Below are 21,674 nucleotides of genomic sequence, written 5' to 3' on the forward strand. Positions count from 1 at the left end.
GGGCCTCCTTCTCTTTTTTCTCCCACCGATGTGGGATTCACAAAGGAGCAAACCCATCATGAATCAACAGCTTCTCATCAAAAGAGAGGGCAAGTTTTGCAGGATGATGAGCCACTTTATTACATTCTCTATAAGCATGTTGTACCTTCCAATCTAGTTTACCTTGAAGAAACCCTTTGACATATTCTATTAAATTGTCCATACCATGACCAATTATCGTCTTTGCTATTAATGGCCTTTGTAACAACTTGTGCATCTTCTTCAAAGATAACAACTGTAAAGTTTAGTTCAAATAAAGTTCTCAAGCTCTACAACACCTTGATTTCATTATGACAGGGTGGGATACTCCCTTTTTATTCGTATAAAGAGAAATCAAAATTTCTCTATATGAATCTCTGACAATAACCTCATTTGGATAGTGAGATAATATGAGATAATTTTAGATGAAAGTAGACAGTTGAGTAAAATATTATTAGAAAATTATTTTTTAATATTATTTTTGATTTGGCATTTGAAAAAGTTAAATTGTTTATTATATTTTATATAGAAATTTGAGAAAATTGTAATAATGAGATAAGATGAGATAAAACCATTTTTGTATCTAAACGGTGCCTAATTCTAGCTCCCATCCTCTTATTCTTTTTGTCATAAGTTGCGTCCTAGTTAATAAATTTGCCTTAAGTGGTTTCCATCTAACCATACTTCTAACGTCTCTTTCATATGACTGTGTAGTTGCTTTACTTCCTTGAGCTTGCTAGAATTCTTGAGGCTCTCATTTTCTTGTTTCACAACCACTCTTGTAATCCTAAATAATCTTGATCCATAAAAAGAAATACAACAATCTTTCTAGTTTTTGAGTGTGTAAAAGAATCTATTTTAAGTAAGCGATGGGCGGCCAATCTTTACTCATTTCATCTTATGGGTTAACAAAATGATAAATCTTTGATTTACACAAATCTTAAAAAAATGCGTGACTTGATATGATATGTTAGATTATAAATTACATTTTGTTATAAAGTAGATTTAACGTATCACTTTAACCACGTTGTCAATATGTAAACTTATTTTTGTAAGATTTATGTGTAGATCCAGCTTTTCTCAAATAAAACCAGTCCCAATAATTTTAATAATAATCAATTGGTCCTATGTTAGAAATTTGGGACTAGAACTAGTCATACTCCAACACATATTATTAAAAAAAATTAAAATAAAATTTAAAAATTTTATTCATTCATTGAGAATCTTCTAAGATTGCGGGGATTGGGAGGAGTTTACCTAAACCACATTTGAGTGCTCGATCCGGCCACTACGAGGTGGCTCAAGATTGGCCACCGTTGGTGGCCCAATCTTATAGGAAGGAGCCACTCTGTCATCTCTCGGCATATGATCAAAAATTTTACTTATCGTCCCTACATCATATATTTTTATTTTTTTTATTTTTTTCTTTTTCAAATGTGAGATATATGGATGATAAGTAGAAGAATTCATTTAATTTAGTAAGAATAAAACAAAAATAATAATAAAAAAATTATATATGGTGTGTGATGTAAGGATGATAAGTAGAACTCTTATGCGTATATGGAGAGGTTTTTAAAGAAAAATTAATTTCTTTTTGTTCTTAAGTTTATAATGTTTTTTTTGTGTATTTAATTTTTAATTTTTAAGCTTTTTTAATGTTTTACGTTTTTTTAATGGTATTGGCATGGTATTTTTAACAATTTACTAGCATATTTGTGACGAAATGTAGAATTTAATCTTTATTAAAATATGAGAACTGTTATAGTCACAGAGAAATTATATAAAAATAATCTCATAAACTGACGTTATTTCGTATAATCCGTTAGATCTACTTTATAATAAAAACAACTTTATAATTTGAAAAACCACATGAAGCTACTTTATTTATAGGATTACTTTTGTATAATTCATTTGTAGTAGCTAAAGTATTTCTTTTAAAATATAGATGAGGGTAAAGTTCAATTAAAAAAATATGGAACAATTTGAATTTGATACAAATTATAAAGAATAATTTTGTATTTAATTATAATTTTTATTCAAATAGAGCTTATATTTTATGTTTACAAAAATTTCATTTATTTTTTTAACAAATTCTAGCTTATGAAGAAGCCACATAATTTCTACAAATATATATTATCTATAACTTAAATTTTAATGTTGTGTTTAGATGTTGAACTGAGTTGAGTTGAGATGATAAAATATTATTAGAATATTATTTTTTAATATTATTATTATTTTAAAATTTGAAAAAGTTGAATTGTTTATTATATTTTATGTTGAAATTTAAAAAAATTATAATGATAAATTGAGATGAGTTGAGAAAAGTTTAATAATTAAACGTAACTCAAATCATGACAATTAATCTTTTATATAAAAAATAATAAACACAAATTTATTGGAATTTTGAAGAAATTGACGTGAGCTGAGCTTCGTACGAATTAATATAATTCTACGTAAAAGAAGATTCCTCGTGAAAATAATCGAACCCAAATAAATCCGTGAAAATAAACACCACCTTACATCGACTTGTCGTTGCCGTGAAGGAGAAGCCAAATTCAGAGAGAGGAATTTTAACAGTAGAACAGCACCTTCTTTGTAGAGAGAGAGAGAGACAGAGAGGGGAGAGGAGGGGCGGGGAGAGAGGAGAGGAGAGGATAAATCATAAAAGGGAAAGCAGCAGTTAATGCGCTTTGTTTTATATTCATGAAAGAAGAGGGTGAGAAAAAGCGCATAGATTAATGTATCGCTTTCACTTTCCCTCCTCGCAAACGCTGAAAACTGAAAACCTACGTCTTGTGTCCGTGAGAGTGGTTGTTTTTCTCAAAATTGAAATTGTTATTTCTGTCTCTCTCTTTGGGGAGCGTTAAAAGTTTAGAATTTTTGGGTTTTTGAATGACGAGTTGGATGAGAGTATTGAAGTCCGTACAGGCCGTAGCAGCCCACAGCCTGCTCTTGTGCTTCACGCTCTTGCTCGTCCTCAAGCTCGACCATGTCATCGTCAACTCCTGGTGGTCAGTTTCCCTATATGCAGATGAAATTATATCTTTTGTTATTTTTTCTAGTTTAAAATTTTTGGTGTTTCAAATACAATTAGCTGGTGTTTGGCTTTTATTCGATTTTGGTTATGGATTTTGATTGCTTTGCAAAGGTAGTGGGGTGGAAAAGTGTTACAATTTTATGGATTTTGTTTGAACCTTTGTTTTGGGTATTAAATTAATTGGGTGTAGGAAATTCACGGGAATTGTTTTTTCCTCGTAGTATGGGAAAATACCTCGTTAAAAAGGTTTGTTTAGTTGACCCCCGTGAACCTGTGCCCAACTGGTAGATAAGTGAAGGAAATGAATTATGGAACCTGCAGATCAATGTTCCTTTTTTTTTAGATATTTAACTTTTTAGATTTTTTATTCCTTTTAAGGTAAAAAATTGTCTTCCAATGTGTATTTTTTTTTCTTGATTAACTTTATTGTGAATCTGTGTATTCGGTGATCTGTGTATTAGGTGGTGAGTGGATCGACTATTAGCAAGCAGTGAAATTTAATTATGTTTTAACGAACTGAACAAAACTATGCAATTGGAGAACATTAGTAAATTCTAAAACAAGTTTGAGGGTTGCAATCTTGTCTGTCAAATCTTAATGGATGGTGCTATTTACGAATTGGAGGGTATAATGTGTCAGTTATGTAGTTTGGGCTGCAAAGTGTAAAACATCCTGTAGTTTAGAGGTGAAAAGTGTGTTTTCCCGTTTGTTAACTGAGAAAGAACTATAGATTGTGTTGGGTATAGTGAGAATTTGTGATTTTTCTTGAACTTAGGATCTGGTCGTAGTTTGTTGTAGTAATATAATAAAAATTGTTGTAGTAATATAATAAAAACTTTGTTGTGTGTGGTGCTTGACAAAATAGGCCCAAGCTTTTCTATCTAAATTTCTGCTTTTCAATATATTTTTTGAAGATGACTAGCTAGCTACTTTGTTGTGATTTGAGTCCCTGAAAAACAAAAAGCTTTTGATGCTGCCGACCCAGCACCCGCTCCAAAAAGCACGTGTAGTTACTGTGTATTGACTGCAAATGTGCAGGTTTATTTTTCTCCCACTTTGGATATTTCATGCAGTTGTTGCCCGGGGAAGATTCTCATTACCTGCTCCATCAGTTCCGCATAATCGTCATGTATGTCTTTATGCTCATCTTCAGTTCTAGAGATTATTATATGTGATCAATTCTCAAATTAGTTTTGTGAATAAAAGAACCTCAGAACTATGTTCATGATATATAAATGTGTGCTTCTAAAATTTCTCTTTCTTGCACAGTGGGCACCATGCCATGCAATTGTTGCGACCCCATTGCTTATTGCGTTTGAGTTGCTTCTTTGTATATATCTCGAGAGTGTTCATGGTAAACAACTGACACCCTGTTATTGGTTATTTACCATTCAGATTGAGATATAGTTCTAAGGCCTTCCAGTTATTTTGCATTTTTTTAATTTTTTTTTCCTTTTCATGCCTTGGGAATGAATTTGGCTTTTGACCTTGTTAACTACATCTGATTGTTGGGTTTTCAATTATTTAGCCCCAAGCTTTATATGATGTGATTGATTCATTGTGCTAGAGGGCTTTAATATTTGCCGTGATGCTAGCAGTTCACGTTCTTAAAGGCTCACTTGATTAATGTATCACTTTTCATACAGTTCATGATTTGGCTCCTGTAAACTTGAAGATTGTCTTTCTTCCCCTTCTGGCACTTGAAATAACTGTTCTAGTTGACAATTTCAGGTATTCTTTTTCTCAAGAATTCTTTTGCTTTATTTTGATTTTACTTTGTTTATATTACTGCTTCTTGAAAGAGAGATCATAAATCTTGCTTAACCTTTCTTTTTAGGATATAAGAAGTATATAATAAAGCAAATAGTATTTATTTGGTATCCTTGGATCCACTTGTCTAATTCATTATTGTTGATTTTGAAGAATTTTCAGTTATTGATGCATGCAGTTGAACAACCTCAACTTGCCTGTTTTTATGCCTCAGTTACATTCTTTTCATTCTCTTCAACTCCAACGATCATCCTTTTTACTCACAGTGGGATGAAGTTCTTTCCTTATTACATGTGATGCTTGATTGAAGCACAATATTTTCCTTTACTATTATTTTCTTTTATAAATAATGATTTCTCAAAGCACTTTGTTTTTCAAGTAATTATTTGCTTCCTCTTGTATACGTCCTGTGTACTTAGGCTATGCCTACTCTTTTATTAATAAGATTTTAACTTATAACAAAAAATCATTGCTATTACTACTATTGGTTTTCCCTCTAAATATGGTAATATCTGTTTTTTTTGTCATTTTAAAATGCAGCCTCTGTTGCCTCTTCTCTGATAAATTATAAAATAGGAAGCTTAATTATTGACACCAAAAAAAAAAAAAAAAGGGAAAAAATAACACTTCGAAGATTATTTGAGAAGTTTCTATTTCAAGAAATGAGAGCGCAATCCTATGAAGGGAAGATCTTATATGCTTATCTGTTTTAGAATTATAAACATCTGTAATTGCATTTATTTGATTATAAACATCTTAATTGTAGTTTTGCACCCTTTAATTAAGATTATTTTTTTTACCGATAAAACAAATCTTAATTATAGGGTGCAAGACTGCCAATACAGCTTTATAGTCATTAAAGACTAGAAGGTTGTCAAGCTTTCTTATCTCGACTGTACATAGGACCACGTCACATATCATTTCTTCTTTCAAAGGTGGAGAGATGTTATGTTCTTATTTATTTTTGTGAGTTTGATTTATCTGAGAAGTGGGTGTCCCATCAAAATGCCAGCCATCTTCTGCCCCTCCCTCTGTAACATTCGCTTGCTTGATGATTTGAAATAAGTTTTGAAAAGGCAAAGTCTTATGCAGAGCTTTTTAAGAGGAAAGGCTTAAGCCTTGAGGTTATCACCCATTGGATATTTAAATTCCACATCTTAATATTTGTGAAATATAAGACTATCTTTAGAATACAGTTCCAAAATTACTAATATCTAACAAGCATAAATCCATATTCACCAAAACAACAATGACTTCATACTATATAGCGACTAAAAACTGCAAGTAACCAATATCAAGCTAAGGGATTTGGGGTTATCAAGTAAGGAGTAACTGCCGAGCAAAAGCTTACTAGCTTACTACTAGCTTCTAATGGATGACATATTAAAAGTAAATGTGATCAGGAGAAAGATTGCTGCCAATTGTTAGGTAAGCTTTCTTTCAGGAAATGATTCTCATTCAAATAAACTGTTGACTTTGAGCCCATGGTGGAAGAAAAACAGGAGATCTTCGCATAGGATTCTGGAACAATCCCAGAACAGTGAGCCATGGATTTTGCGTTGACAACGATACAAATTTTCAATTGTTGAAGAATGATTGAAGTGGTGGTGGATGGGAGATTCTTGTTGGGATTTTTGGTGGGAAATGAGTCTCGGGGTAGCATTAAAGTCTCACACCTTCTTTTTGCAGTCGACACTTTAATTTTTAGTGAGACCAATCAGGATCATTTTCGTTCCTTGAGAGCCCTTCTGCTATGTTTTGAAGATATTTCTGGTCTTAGAACTAACTTATCTAAGTCTGAAATTGTTCTAGTGGGTTCTGTTATGAATATTCTGGATTCGGCTAATATCTTGGGGTGTGAGGTATCTTCTTACCTATGAGATATCTTGGTCTTCCGTCTTCCTTTTGGCGCTCCACACAAAACTTTAATGATTTGGGATGGTGCGATTGAGAAGACTGAGAGGATGTTAGCTGGTTGGAAAAAGTTATATTTGTCTAAAGGGGGAAGAATTACTTTGATAAGGCGTACGTTGTCTAATCTTCCTACGTATTTTCTTTCTCTTTTCCCTTTGCCTGCAAGGGTGGCAAATATAATTGAGAGGATCTTTTGGAATTTTTTGTGGGGGAGAATGGGGAGGAAAGAAAGTTTCATTTGGTTAGTTGGAATAAGGTTTGTTCACTGGTTTCTTGTGGAGGATTGGGGGTGCGAAATTTGAGGCTTTTTAACAAAGCTCTCCTTGGGAAATGGCTTTGGAGGTATCATCTTGAGAGGGATGCGTTATGGAGAAATATTTTTGATGTTAAATGTGGTAGGTGGGTGAGTTGGTGTTCTAACGAAGTAAGATGAGCATATGGGGTGGGTTTGTGGAAGTCTATCTGGATGGGTTGGGGGGAAATTGTCAATCATTTTACATATAAGGTTGGGGAGGACAAGGATTAACTTTTGGCATGATATTTTGTGTGGGGATTCAGCTCTAAAGAATGTTTATCCCTCCCTTTTTAGGATTGCTAGAGATCAAGACGTTGCAGTTGTTGATTCTTAAACATTTTAAATTAATAATCTTCAGGAGTGTCAATTTTATTAGAGATTTGTATGATCGGGAAGTGAATGTAGTCTCTGATTTTTTTGGAAGATTATATGAGATGAAGATTGTTCAGGGAAGGGAGGATGGTCTGCAGTGGATTCATGTTGGAAACTCCTGATTTTCGGTTAGCTCATTTTATAAGGTGTTCACTTGTCATTGTGCCAATAAATACCCCTGGAAATGCATTTGGAGATCTAAGGTGCCTAGTAAGGTGGCATTTTTCTGTGGTTGGTGTCTCTTGGAAAAATTTTGACCACGGATAATTTGAGAAAGTATGGATTATTGGTCACGGATTGGTGCTTCATGTGTAAGAAAGATAGTGAATCTGTTGACCATCTATTTCTTCATTGTGAGAGCATCCTTAATGAATTAGCCAAAGTTAAAAGACATTTTTTATGAATGTAAGAGAAATTTGACTTTTGGCTATTCCATTCACATAAATCTCCACATTGGAATAGCTATTTTTTCTTTATATAACAATAAAATAATATAAGATGAATTTAGTTTTGGTTATTCACAACAAATCTCCATATTGAATTATCCATTTATTCATTATATAGTAATGAGTAACTAATAATTTCAAAAATATTTAATTTTTTTAATTATTAATTTATTTTTTTTTATCATATTTTACTATTTTACCTATTATATATTAATTAATAATCATATTCTAATTAAATTAATATATCACTAACTCAATTTAATATATCAATTGTGATAAAATATGTGATAGAAAGAAAGGAATAGAGAAATAATTGATAAAATATATATTTGATGTATCTACAGTAACCTTCAAATTTGGAAAAAATTTTGAAAATCATTGTAGATAATTTAGCTAATCCATTGTGAGCATATTTTGCTCTCTAATAGCTAAATACTTAATGGATTTAGCTTTTAGCTAATCTATTGAGGATGCTCTGAGGTGGCTAAGGCTACATTTGGATGTTAAGATGAGTTGAGTTGTGAATAATAGTATTTTGTGGGTCCCATTGAGATGAGTTTAACTTTTTTAGGTTGAGATGTGTATAACTTTTTAGGTTGAAATATGTTGAGATGAGTTTAAATTTTTTTATGGGAAGTTGAAAAAGTAGTGGTTCTCATTAATGATTGGTTTGAGATGAGTTGAATTTGGTTTAACAACCAAAAACAAGCTAAGACTTTGTGGGATGAGATTTTTGGTAGGACGGGTATTGCTTGGGTGATACCTAAGCATGTGGTCGATCTTTTTGCATGTTAGCACGGTTTTAAGGGGAGACATCGTGTTGTTGCCATATGGAAGATGATCCCTTTGTGTTTGATGTGGTGCTTATGATTGGAAAGGAATGGGCGGCACTTTGAAGATAGAGAACGCTCAATGAGAGAACTTAGGGAGTTTTTCTTTAGTACTTTGTGTTTTTGGGCTAAGGCTTTTGTAATGAATGGAGATAATCTTCATGATTTCCTTTTAGCCTTTTCTAGTTTCTAGCTTGTATTTAGGTGTTTTCTCTTGTATACTTTTTGTGTACTTGGGCTATGTCTATTTACTTGGTAATAAAATTCTCTTATTACTTGTAAAAAAAATATCTAGTTCCTAGTGGTTGCTAGTTGTTTTCCGTGTATACTTCCGGTGTATTTGGGCTATGCCTATTGTTGTTTCAATAAAATTGTATTCTTATAAAAAAATATTTAACAATTTCATTAGGTAGAATAAAAGAGAAATTAGGAATAATAATGATAATAATAAAAAGAAAATCTAGCTGGTGTATGGTGGAGTGAATAAAGGTTTAATGTTAGTGAAGCTTTGCTGGAAAACAGCACCCTTTAATGTGCAAAAATTCCATGTTAATTTCTTGCTCTCTTTTTTTGTCAGTTCTGTTTTTTTTAGTGCTTGAAAGGTCAACTAGTTAGCACTTTTGGTGCTTTCTATAAGCTAATTTCTATGTAAATGGTGTCACCACCAATTATTATTTTTTTGATAAGTTTACCACCAATTATTATAGCAAAGGAATGGTTTCGGTTGCTTGGCATTTGCTTCACTCAAACAAGTGCAAGATGGTGTGGTTGAAGGATTAGGCAGGATGATCTCGGCCTTGACCCATCATGGCCTCGTGGAAGGTTTCTCGGTTGGAACCCCGGATAGGGGCATCATTAACATATCTCATTTATTGTTTGCAGATGATACACTTGTATTTTGTGGTCCAGATCAGAATCAGGTACGGGCTTTGAAGGCATTGCTTCTGTGTTTTGAAGCAGTGTCTGGTTTAAAAGTGAATTTTGATTAGTCTGAGTTGGTGCCAATCGGCGTGGTGTCTAATGCACGGTAGCTGGCTCATGCATTGGGTTGTAAGGTCGCCTCTCTACCTTTGAAGTATTTGGGTCTTCCATTGGGGGTCGGCGCAAGGACGTCTGCTATATGAGAATCAGTGATTGAGAAGATAGAGAAGAGATTAGCGTGTTGGAAGAGAATGTACCTGTCGAAAGGTGGTAGGCTTACCTTGATAAAGAGTACACTTTCTAATTTACCTACTTATTTTTTTATCCCTTTTTCCTATACCTACAAGTGAGAAACTCCAACGAGACTTCCTGTGGGGTGGTTTGGGACAGGAGTTTAAATTTCATCTGGTTAAGTGGGAAATGGTTTGTCGCCCAATATCCAATGGTGGCTTGGGTGTTAGAAATATGAGGACTTTCAATCGGGTGTTACTCGGCAAATGACTGTGGAGATACAATAAAGAACCGGAAGCCTTGTGGAGAGGGGTGATTGGGTGCAAATATGGCCATATATGGAGGGGATGGTGCACTAAAGAAGTTGGAGGAACTGATGGAGTGGGGTTGTGGAAACATATTAGAAGAGGATGGATGGTCTTTCTTCGTCACACTCGTCTTTTGATGGGCAATGGATCCATGATTAAATTTTGGAAAGATACTTGGTGCGGAGATAATGCTCTACAAGATGCATTTCCATCATTATTCCAAATTGCAAGTGACAAAGAGGCTTCAATAGCGGAGGTTATGGCAATAACGGGTGAGCAACTTCATTGGAATATCAGTTTTAGTTGGGCTGCGCAAGACTGAGAGTTGAACAGTTTTACTGATTTTTGTAGTCTTCTGTACTCTGTGAAGCCTAGTAACACTTAGGAAGATGGATTGTGGTGGGTACTTGCTGGAAAAGGTGATTTTTCAGTTCGCTCTTTCTATAAGGCCCTTACCCAAGATCCCAACATTTGGTTTACTTGGAGGAGGATATGGAGACACAAGGCGCCCCTTAAGTAGCTTTCTTTGTGTGGACAACATCTTTAGGCAAGATTCTCATAACTGATAACTTGAGGAAGAGGCGGATTATTATAGCAGACTGGTGTTGTATGTGTAGGGGAGGGGGCGAGTCGGTGGATCATCTCTTGTTACACTGTGACATAGCACGGGCTTTATGGGATGGGATTCTGGGTAGAGTAGAGTTGGGTTGGGTCATGCCAGAGACCGTGGTGGCAGCCTTGGCCAGCTGGCCAAGTATTGGAGGGGTACATCAAATTTCAGTAGTTTGGAAGATGATTCCAATGTGCATCATGTGGTGTCTATGGAAGGAACGTAATGTGTGCACCTTTGAGGACAAGGAGAGATCGTCAGAGGAACTTATAGCTTTATTTTATAGCATGATATGTACTTGGTCCAATGTTGTTGATTTCAATGGCATGGCCCTTCATGATTTCCTTGTTTCCATTGCACCCTCCTAGTTAGGGTTGTCTATTGTATATATTGGGCTAGGCCTATTCTTGGAGTAATATAATTTGTTTTATTTATAAAAAAAAAAAAAAAGTGACAGCTTGTTTGGTAAGGTTTAGACCTTGGAAGACTTCTGTCACTTTCCTTGAACCCTGGCCTCTAATTTTTTTCACCTCGTGTTCTTTATCTACACAAACAATATTAGATCCTGTGAATGTTCTGCTGGCAGGGGATGTGTATGGAATAGTTCATCATATTCCTTTTTTCTGTACTCTGTTTGAGTTTAACTGGTCTGTAGAGGGTATAATTTCTTCTTATGGTTCTAAAGTTTACATTTAATCTGAAAATATCTGGGGAGGTGGCTTTTAGTATTTCTTAAAGCAGTGATTGTAGATTATTGATCAAACAAAGTTTTTTTATCCATTTCCTATACCCTCATTTTGGCTTATCTTTCATACTGTTTTTTTTCCCCCCTCAAATTGATCTCGAGCACCCAGCAGATTTTTAGCCTGTGAGGTCCCCCACCACCCCATAGTTATGGGAGGTGGAACTGCTGTTTGGTCCAAAGGTCTTTGACGCTCTGTTACATGTTGCTCTCATAACCTTATGCTTACATCTCAATAATTATCAATTATTGAGTTTATCTTGAAAAATTATTGTCCAGACTTTGTAACTGGAATTTCAATATCCTTTTCAGAATGTGTAGGGCGCTAATGCCTGGAGATGGAGAAAGCATGAATGATGTGGCTGTATGGGAGATGCTTCCTGTAAGTCTACTGAATCAGTTTCTTAGCTGTTCACGAGGTTTCTTATATTGCTATTTCATAATAACAGATTCATGTGACAATCGTAATTACTTTGATGTATTTTTTTTTAATTTATATGTATTTTAGTGAAGAGAATGTGAATGTACTTAATGACAAACGTGATGACCAAAGAATGCTATGAGGTTCTAAAACCTTGAGAACTTATGACTTGTCTTCATGATAGAAGTTTTCTAATGAAATCTATGTTGCATTGTAGATGTTATTGATGGATATGAGGGGAGAAGCTTTTTTTTTTGGTTAAATAAAATCTTCTACCCTAAACTTCTGGGTGTTTTTGCAGTTTGCACCCTAAATTACTAAAATTCTTGCATCCTCAAACTACTTGGAATTGAAAAATAACACCCTATGTCCAAATTTGATCATTAATATGGTGAAAGTAGACAATGTGACACTATCTTAACCATTGGTTCTTATGGAGGTTGCTAGTTGAGAGTCGGCAGTAGTTGGATGATGTAATGTATTAGTTTGGCAGTTTACAATGCAAAGTAAAACACCTGATAGTGTAGAAGTGAAAAGTGTAACGGTTTTTTTTTTGTTTGGTGGGGAGTGGTTAATTTGGTATCTGATCAAATGGGTGTGAATGAACTGAATTGAATTTGGCAATGGGAAGAAATAAATGATAGACCAGTGGTTTTATTTGAAGCATTTTGTATTGAGACAATTCTTTTGAGTTTATTCTTAATTTCTGTATTCCTTTTTGCTTCAAGCAAGATAGGGCCTTTGTGCTTTTGTTCCTTTTTTTGCTAGCCAATACTGGGTAACATTTGCTTGTCTCCAATAATTCTGTTTCATGGGAATTTTGTTAGCAAAATGCAGGATTACCCAAAATCTTGGGCATTTTGAGTTTTGATATAAATGGTTGGTTAAATTTTGGAAGTGCACCTGTCAAAATGATTTAGGTTACATTCTATCTGTTCTGCTTGTTTTCCAGATGCTTTATAATAGACATGTCTGAATAGCTTCAACATCCAAGCATTGTGATCTCAAACTTGGGCATTTTTGCTAGTTTGTGATATAGACTATTGATTTAATATTGGCTGTGAATCTGTTAAGGATTTCTGATAACAATCCTGGTTTCTTCCTCCATATATTCTATTTTAAAATATTATTTTTATTGAAAATGAAGAGTGGAAAGGACTAAATGATCTGAAATGTATTGCTTTTAGCACTTTTGGGTTGCAATATCCATGGTCTTCTTTGCTGCTGCTACAGTCCTCACACTCCTAAAGCTATGCGGTAATATCTCTTACTCACCATAAATCTCAAGCATAGCTACAGTAAAATGCACCACGCTCTCCTACACTTTATGTTTCAAGTCTCATGGTTATTATTATTACTGCGGTATCATTTATCAGACAGCACCATTTTTTGTCATCCTCAATTTACTTTGTATTTTCCTTCCTTTGGAGTTATTTCTTGCGGTAAAGATCAATTTGTATTGGAGAGAGGTAATATTGTTAGATTGACAAGATACTCTTTTTGATTGGATATTGTGTGCTAACCAGAATATGACTTGTAAAAAAATGCAATATGACTTCTTTAGGAAGGGTAAGGCTGGTGAATGAAACACCACTCGGTAAAATGAATAAAAGCACATACTATACAACCTTCTCACCAGAAGGGGAAAAAGAAGGCTTGACTGTTTGTTGTCTTCTCAGATTCGTTTTACGGACACAACCATATCATATGAGTTTCCTATACCCGTGTAATTGAAAACATCTTGGTTGGAAACAACAAAGTTTTGTAACTTGGTTGGGGCCTTTAAACATTTCTTCTAAAACTGACATTTCATTGTTTATAATGTAGTGATGTCATTCCAAAACTGGATTTTCTTGTGTGGTTGCTTGTGAGGTTCACATATTTCCATCAAAACATTGTTCTAAACCTTCAAGTTTCAAGCATGTGAATGAAGGAATCCAATATTTCTTCCTTCCATCAGTTGAATGGCTTATCATCAGATGGAGACAAATGGACAATTGCATTATGGATTGATTGATAGAGAACTTTAGGAATACCATACTCCATTTGCACTGAATCTCTGTTTAAGGCATTATTGTTGCATGTTCTAATTGCCTTGATATGTATGCGTGCTTTTTCCTTCTTGTGTTTGTAATTACCCTGCTGTACTGTCTGTACCGTCTTTATTTATTTACTTAAACTGTTTCCCTATGTTTGGATGCCTCGTTGTGTGCTTGTATCCTTGTTCAGAATAATGGGGTACATGCTGTTGTTTTCACATTCTTGGATTGCTTCCTGCTCTGTCCAATAATCTATAGTAATAATCTGTCTGTATAACGCTTGTCTAAAAAAAGAATAACGAAGAAAATTTACTGTTCATACTAAGCAATTGGTCCATTGTACTCATGCACACATGATGTAGCAGGTGATGTACGTGCTCTTGGCTGGTGGGACTTGTTTATAAATTTTGGGTATGTACTGTAATGTCATTTGTGGTGTTTAGTGTTTACTGTTTGCATTGTTGCTTGGGACATTGGCATACTAATATTATTTTTTTTATCCTAGGTTTTGAATGGCAAAAAGTTCTGATTTTTTTTTTTAAACTACAGTATTGCAGAGTGCTTTGCCTGTCTTGTTTGTACAAAGTGGTCTAATCCGATGATTCATAGAAACTCTCACACAAGGGAAGCAAGCTCAACTTCTGCAACTATTAGATATCTTGACTGGCACAGTAGTTCAGTAGTTTCTCCAGAGGACGACCAGCAGGAGGATAGAATATGTGGTCTGCAGGACATTGGTGGCCATATCATGAAAATTCCAGTGATTGCTTTTCAAATCCTCCTTTGTATGCGCTTGCAGGTGTGTATTTTTAAGTTTTGGTAGTGCCTATTCTTTGGAATCTTTTATCGATGAGCGGTTTCTGATTTCAGGGAACACCTCCTAATGCTAAGAACATTCCACTGCCAGTTCTCTTCTCTCCTATTTTCCTACTACAAGGTGTAGGTTTACTCATTGCTGCCTCTAGGTTGGTAGAGAAAATTGTACTTTTACTTCGTAGTGGAGCTGGAACAGGATTATATTTTAGTTTTTCTGCAAGAGTTCATGACTTCTTGGGGTTCTTGCACAATGGTTCGAGGTAAGGACTTCTTCTGCCTCCCAAGAAAAATCTTGAATACTGTGAACTTACTGAATCAATAATACAAGCATTGACTAAACTATGGGCTAATTCTTAATCTGAAAATTCTTCAACAGGCTACTGGGTTGGTGGTCAATTGATGAAGACAGTCAAGAAGAACAAGCCCAGCTTTTCCAGCAGGGAGCTTCTGGGTTAGTATTTTTTTACTTTGCTATAATATTTGTAAGTTCACTATGTATGCTAGTTTAATACGTGTGCTTTAATTGCTGATGCAATTAGAATAGAATAGAAATTTAATATGTGATTGAGTGAGGAAAATAATAGAATAGAAATTTAATAATAGATGCAAAATCAGTGCAATCAGAAATAAAAAGATGATAAATTTGCTCTAGTTTTATTCAATATTAGGAGTTTGGAGTATTTGTGTAAATTTTGGACTTTTGGGTATGTGCTAAAGTTTGAGTGCGTTCAGTTGTAATTTGATTTAATACACTGATCAAAAGAAGAAAAAAAAAAAAAAACTGGTTTAATATATTGTTGTGTGTTTTTTTCTCTTACATTTCTGGATTTAAAATTTCTTTTGTTGAAGTTTAGTGGTCAAAGCTTCTAAATTTGAGGTCTTGCAAGAAGTCCGTCTTAAGTTTATGTTTTAGGTAAAAAAATAAAAGTAAAAATAAAAATAACAGTTCAAGTTCCATTAGAAGTTGAAGGGCTTGTTTGGAAAAAAATTCATCTCAAAATTCTCATCTCATCCATCTCCTTCCCAAACATCAATCAAACACAAATAGTTTCAAACTAATCATTACAAAATTTTCGAACTAATCATTACAACTTTCTCAAACTTTTAAACAAAAAATAAAAAACAATTCAATTTTTCCAAACCTCCAAATAAAAATAATATTAAAAAACTATATTATAATAATGTTTTAACTTTATAATCTTTTTTATTCAACTTTTTTTCTCTCATTTTCCAGAACCCCATAAAATATTAACTCAAACTATCTCACTACTTTTCACAAGCTATCTTATTACTATTAACAAAATTCTCATCTCATCTCACTCTCTGTCCGAAGTCTTATTAGAGTCTGAATCTTTATTTGGGCTAGCTCATAAATATCGATGTAATGGATCCAGTTCACTAAAACCAGAGATCAGTTTCATTAAATTTTTACCGCAATTATGCCTGAGATTTATAACCCCTAAGGATTGTTTTAAGTTGTGAGAACCTTGGTCTTGGTGGTATGTTCCCTCCAAGTCTAAGATTTGAACCACAATTTCTAGGAGCCATTGAACTGGGAGAATATCCCCTTGAATTAGCCTAGGTGCACTTGCTGGAAACTCATTGCCGATGGCCTATGCACCATCAGGATTAGTCGGGACCTTATTCCAGACTGCTGGTGCCAATCAAAAAGATTATCCTTTGAGATTTATGATTTAATATTTCTCCAAGTTGTATTTCTGAGATAATCCTAAATGTAATACTTAGAAAAACTAGCTGGAATGCCTAGATCTATCCTTCTCTTATTCTTTTTCTCCAATTTTCAGCAGTTCATCTAGTCTTCAGACTAATACGATCTAATGTTGATTTTGTAGGGTTGGAACATAAATGCTCATTTGATAAAACCCTATCAACGCCCACCTCTCATTAGCCTCCAAAATCTGAAAAAAAGACCTGCTGCTACAGTTCCTAATTTGCTCATAAAAGCCCGGGACAATTTTCACCTCCAAGCCAAATTTCTTCTCTTACCCTATTTGAAAACCTGAGCACCCTAATATTTTCTACCAATAGAATCCTACAGCCTTATTTTTGTTTCCAGCCCACTGAAGCCGTTCGAAATTCAAGCCTTTTTTCTATTGGTAAGATAAGGATTTTATTAGATGTGAAAGAGGATAGTACCCTGGTGTTCAGGAAGTACATGAATCCACTTAATAATCAAAGGATGGGATACATGATGGGATCATCTTGTACAAAGGTGCTTGCTGATGGTTTTTCTATCCATAGACACCATACATGATGGGAATGGGATCATCTTGTACAAAGATGCTTGCTGATGGTTACCAAACTGCCTTTTCCTAAGGCCTCGTTTGTTTTCACAATTCTTCTCAACTCATTTTATCTAATCATTTTAATTTTCTCAAATTCCCAGTTAAAATAAAATAAACAATTCAACTTTTTCAAATCCCAAAACGAAAATAATATAAAAAAAAATATTCTAACAATATTTTATTCAACTTTTAATTTTAATCTCAATTCATCTCATCTCATCTCATCTCATCTGCGAAAACAAACGAGGCAAGTCTTAGAAGCTACACCACCAGGAAAGACCCAACCAATCCCAAAGAGATCAAAGATCATATTTATAGGATCCTAATTACCTATGTAAAAGAAGGTGATCCACGTCCACTGTTTCCCCACTGTTTCCCACATATTCAACAACAGGTAACCACTATAATGCTCAATTTCCTCAAGTTGTCCAAGATAAGTGTCCCTAATGCCGCTTTCCACATGAAGAAAGCCACTTTGACAGGAACCTTGTTTCTCCAAATAAGCTTCCAAGGGTAAGGTTGTGATACTTCATTCTGATAAGTGATAATGGTAGGTGGTTTATGAGATCCCAGATTGCTTGGGAAGGAGAAGTTCTTACTCTTTATAATGTTCTAGTGAGACTCCGATTGTATCATTGACTAATCCTTTTGGAGTAAAGGCCATATGGCTTGGGCCGTCCATTGAGGCGTTACAAAATGGTGTCAGAACCTACTCCAACTAGAAATTGCCACCTACGACGAACTGGCCCGACCAAGACTTCTGAATTTAAGGAGGAAGAGATTGTGACACCTCATTCTGATAAGTGATAAGGGTAGGTGGTAGGGCTGTAATCGAGCCGAGCTGAGCCAGTCTTTGGCTTGTCGAGTTCAACTCGACTCAAAATACTCGAACTCGAGATTTTTATTTATTCTTTGTTCGAACTCGACTCGGTAAGCTAAATTCCCAACTCGAGCTTGAGTTCGTCCCAAAAACGAGCTCCAGTCAAGCCGAATTGTTTATATTTTTATTTTTGAATAAGATTTACTAATTAATAAATTAGATAGATAAAAAATAAAAAATTTAATATTGAATTTGTACAACAATTCAAACCTCTATTGAATTATAAGATTTTAAAAATTAATAATTAATTAATACCTAACTAGTTATATTTATCCATAATAACAATATATTATATGCCTACAGAAATTATTAATACAAACTCATAATATGATAGTATATATCTATTTTATATATGGTTTCCACATACTAATATATAAAATTATTAAATCTTATTGATTAATTATTGTACAAAATATAAAAGATAGCTATGAAGTATATTCAATATAGACATAAGTAATTATGTTACATATTATATATTTAATTATAAAAGTGCTATGGGCCTTAACAAGTTTTAGCTGAGTTGAGTCGAGTTTTGTCAGGTATGTGTCATTTACTACTCGAGCGAGTATCTGCTTTCACTGGATGGCCTTTTGTTTTTTCATGAGTCGAGTTCGATTCGAGTTTAACCTGGCGAGTATTGAGCGGGGTATCGAATAGATTGGATCATTTATAGCCCTAGTAGGTGGTGTATGAGATCCTATATTGCTTGGGAAGAGGAAGTTATTGCTCTTTATAATATTCCAATGGGGCTTCAATTGTATGATTGACTAGTCTTTTTGGAGTATTGGTCATGTGGCTTGGGCCTTCTTTTGGGACGTTACAAAGGGGCCTTGAATGATCACATAGAATGTTGTGGTATGATTTCGCTTCAAACATGCCTCTCCTAGATGGGGTCCAAATCATTTTATTGTCTCCATTTCACTTCGTATCTGATTCCATATCTGCTCTCCTACAGGAAATTTGGGTAATCTGATATTTTTCCCTTCATCGGCTTTAGCAAAAGTATATTTAATTATTCGGTTCTATGTAAATTAGTTTTTCTAATGGCATGTGCCAAATTCCACTGTACTTTTCTGTTTAAATAACATGTTTGATCACTTTTCTCATGGCCTTTCTATTTTAATTTTTGATATTCTCAGCTGCTTGCCCTTTATGTTCCTATATTTTACATTGGCCATAAATATTAAGGCATGCTTATGCTGTCCATGTCTTACAAAATTCTTATAGATTGGCTACTCTTTTTTTTTGTATGGGCAAATTCATTACATTCTAAACAAAAGAGAAATACACGAGGAATTGGGATTCCCCAGCAATCATCCCAAAACAAGAGATACACTGCATAAAATACATACATTTCGGGAAATGGTACTAGGTAATTGCTCCGGCCTGATAATTGATTGCTGTGCACAGACTCTCGGCAATGAGTTTTTTGCAAGTGCACCTTGAGTAATTTAGGAGGAAATTCCCTAGTCCAATGGCCTCTTGAAGTTTTTTGCACCCAAGGGTTCAAACTTTAGATCTGGACTCTGGAGGGAACATACCACCCAGACCAAGCCACTTGCCACTTGAGCCAACCCTTAGGGCTTGATGCTTTGAATCATATTGCAAGAAAGTCCTGCAATATAGAGATTGGTTACTTGAAGATTGTAGCATAGTAATAACATGTATATTATTTTGAGTGAAGAAAAAAAGGTCACTTAGCAATGTCCGTGTCAATTTTGTGATTGTCTACTCCCTGTCTGTTGCACATTCTTCACAATATTATGTCATGCAAATTTTAATTTCAATGGTAAATGTGAATTAGGAATTCTCAGTTATTGATTTTGGTAACTCCATAGAAAAGATAATGTAAATTATTACACACATATGAAGGCCAAGTTTGAAGATCGACTGTCCCTGTTTTCTGTATCATGAGATCATGCGTGCCAAGAACTTAAACCACAGCTTGAAAGTGCATGTTTCTCTTCTGCATATGGTGTTTTAGGCTTTAGTTGCTGCATCATATATTTCCTTTCCATATAAAGCTCATCAAAGGGATTTTACACACTCTGATTGTGCTGATCTTTGTATGTTGATTGCATACCACCCAGGTACGATACTTTCTGTGGTTATCCACCCGAGATTGTGAAGAAAATGCCTAAAAAGGATCTTGCAGAAGAGGTGATCATAATTCTCTTAGCATGTCTTTGATGTTTCTTTTGGCTAGAATAATTCTCTCTTCTATATGCATATATAGATGCATTTTTATATTCAATTTCCCCATTATTGATTTAGCTTTTGCTTTACTTTTTTCTGTTTACCAAACATCTTCAAATTCCAAAATTATAAATGAAATAAGTACTGTTTTAACTTGTGTTGTATTTATGGTTCATCTCAGGTTTGGAGACTGCAAGCAGCTTTAGGTGAGCAGGTAGAAATCACAAAATACAGCCAACAGGAGTTTGAAAGACTTCAAAACGTATATTTCTCATCCTTACCTACTAGTTTATACAACAATGTGAATATGTAATGCGAACTTGTGAAATTGTTAAATCATCTATCCAGAAACCATTGTTTTGTGACTCGTTTGACGTTTTCTGTTCTTGGAGAACTTATATTATCTCACGAGGTTAGTTTTTGTAGGAGGTAACTGAGGTTGTATAGTTTAAACTTGGTTAGAATAACAAGTAAAAACTTATCATTTTTGGGATCTATGGTTTCAGTTTTAGCCAATTATAAATCTTGGAATAATATGTGCATCAACATTTGTTAATAAGCATCGTCACCATTGATTTCTGATATTTACCTGTAGGGCCTTCGTTTATTAAAAAATTGCTCCCATAAGTTTAGAATGTAGGTATCGAATTAAGAATGTGCATAATTTTCAGTTAGTGCATGGCAGCGAAAGTTTTGAGCATGCAATTGAATAATGATTAGTCAATACTATTTTGTGGAAATCTGGGTATTACCTTGTGGCCAATCCTTATTCGTAGCTTCCCATCTAGATATTTTCGTTCTAGTTTGTTTGGGGTCCTGTTCTTTCCCAAATTCATCTTGTTATAAAGGTGACTTCATCTTTATGTTATCTGGATGTGCTGGTCAGGAGAAAGTTCTATGCAGGGTTTGCTTTGAGGGAGAGATTAGTGTTGTCCTGCTTCCGTGTAGGCACCGTATCCTTTGCAGGTAGCTGTCTTGCTCATAATTTTTAAACACAAAAAGCTCATGAAGCTCAATCTTTTTTTCTCCTCTCTTTTGTAATCTGGTTTGATGATCATTGATTTTCCAATGTTATTGCAGTGCCTGCTGTGAGAAGTGCAAAAGTTGCCCAATTTGCCGTGTCTCTGTCGAGGAGCGCTTACCTGTATATGATGTTTAGGTTTTAACCTGCCATCTTATTTTTCTAAGAGCACAAATCGGAGCGCATGGAGAAGTAAAAGAACGACGACAGGAGAATGTTTCGATATGGTTTCTCACTTTTTACTGAAACTTGGATGTTCAAACTGACAACAAGAACTAGGTGGCACACAGGAATTGCAGTTGCTGCAGCTATGTATGTTAAAAAAGTTTCTTTTCCTTTGTACATTGTAAATATGCTGAACTTTCATAGGGGGGAAATGACACTGGGTCAATTTTAAGTTCTTTGTCATGCTGTTATACAACATTGTGTTTATTTAAGCTGTATTCTGTGTATAGAACCAACTGTAATGCGTTTTGTGCAAAGAGAAATATTTTAACTACA

General features: G+C 34.5%; 1 protein-coding gene across 1 annotated transcript; it reads left to right on the forward strand.

The window, feature by feature from the left end:
* The first annotated feature begins 2,529 nt into the window (after positions 1 to 2,529).
* On the forward strand, positions 2,530 to 21,634 carry LOC108994580. Its single transcript, XM_018969838.2, has 14 exons — positions 2,530 to 3,029; positions 4,094 to 4,184; positions 4,325 to 4,409; positions 4,702 to 4,786; positions 11,807 to 11,876; positions 13,103 to 13,172; positions 14,320 to 14,365; positions 14,504 to 14,753; positions 14,825 to 15,030; positions 15,147 to 15,221; positions 20,047 to 20,116; positions 20,334 to 20,414; positions 21,039 to 21,118; positions 21,233 to 21,634. The coding sequence occupies exons 1-14, from the start codon at positions 2,911 to 2,913 to the stop codon at positions 21,309 to 21,311; spliced, it is 1,407 nt and encodes a 468-aa protein (XP_018825383.1). The 5' UTR covers positions 2,530 to 2,910; the 3' UTR covers positions 21,312 to 21,634.
* The last annotated feature ends 40 nt before the right edge of the window (positions 21,635 to 21,674 follow it).

The sequence above is a fragment of the Juglans regia genome, chromosome 15 (genome assembly GCF_001411555.2).
Source record: "Juglans regia cultivar Chandler chromosome 15, Walnut 2.0, whole genome shotgun sequence".
Lineage (NCBI taxonomy): Eukaryota > Viridiplantae > Streptophyta > Magnoliopsida > Fagales > Juglandaceae > Juglans > Juglans regia.

Bases quoted from the DNA above. Each gene is read 5' to 3' on its own strand.
- LOC108994580 (XM_018969838.2), top strand. From the start codon at position 2,911: ATGACGAGTTGGATGAGAGTATTGAAGTCCGTACAGGCCGTAGCAGCC. The intron at 11,877-13,102 runs GTAAGTCTACTG...TATTGCTTTTAG, and splicing joins CTGTATGGGAGATGCTTCCT to CACTTTTGGGTTGCAATATC. The intron at 14,754-14,824 runs GTGTGTATTTTT...TTCTGATTTCAG, and splicing joins TCCTTTGTATGCGCTTGCAG to GGAACACCTCCTAATGCTAA.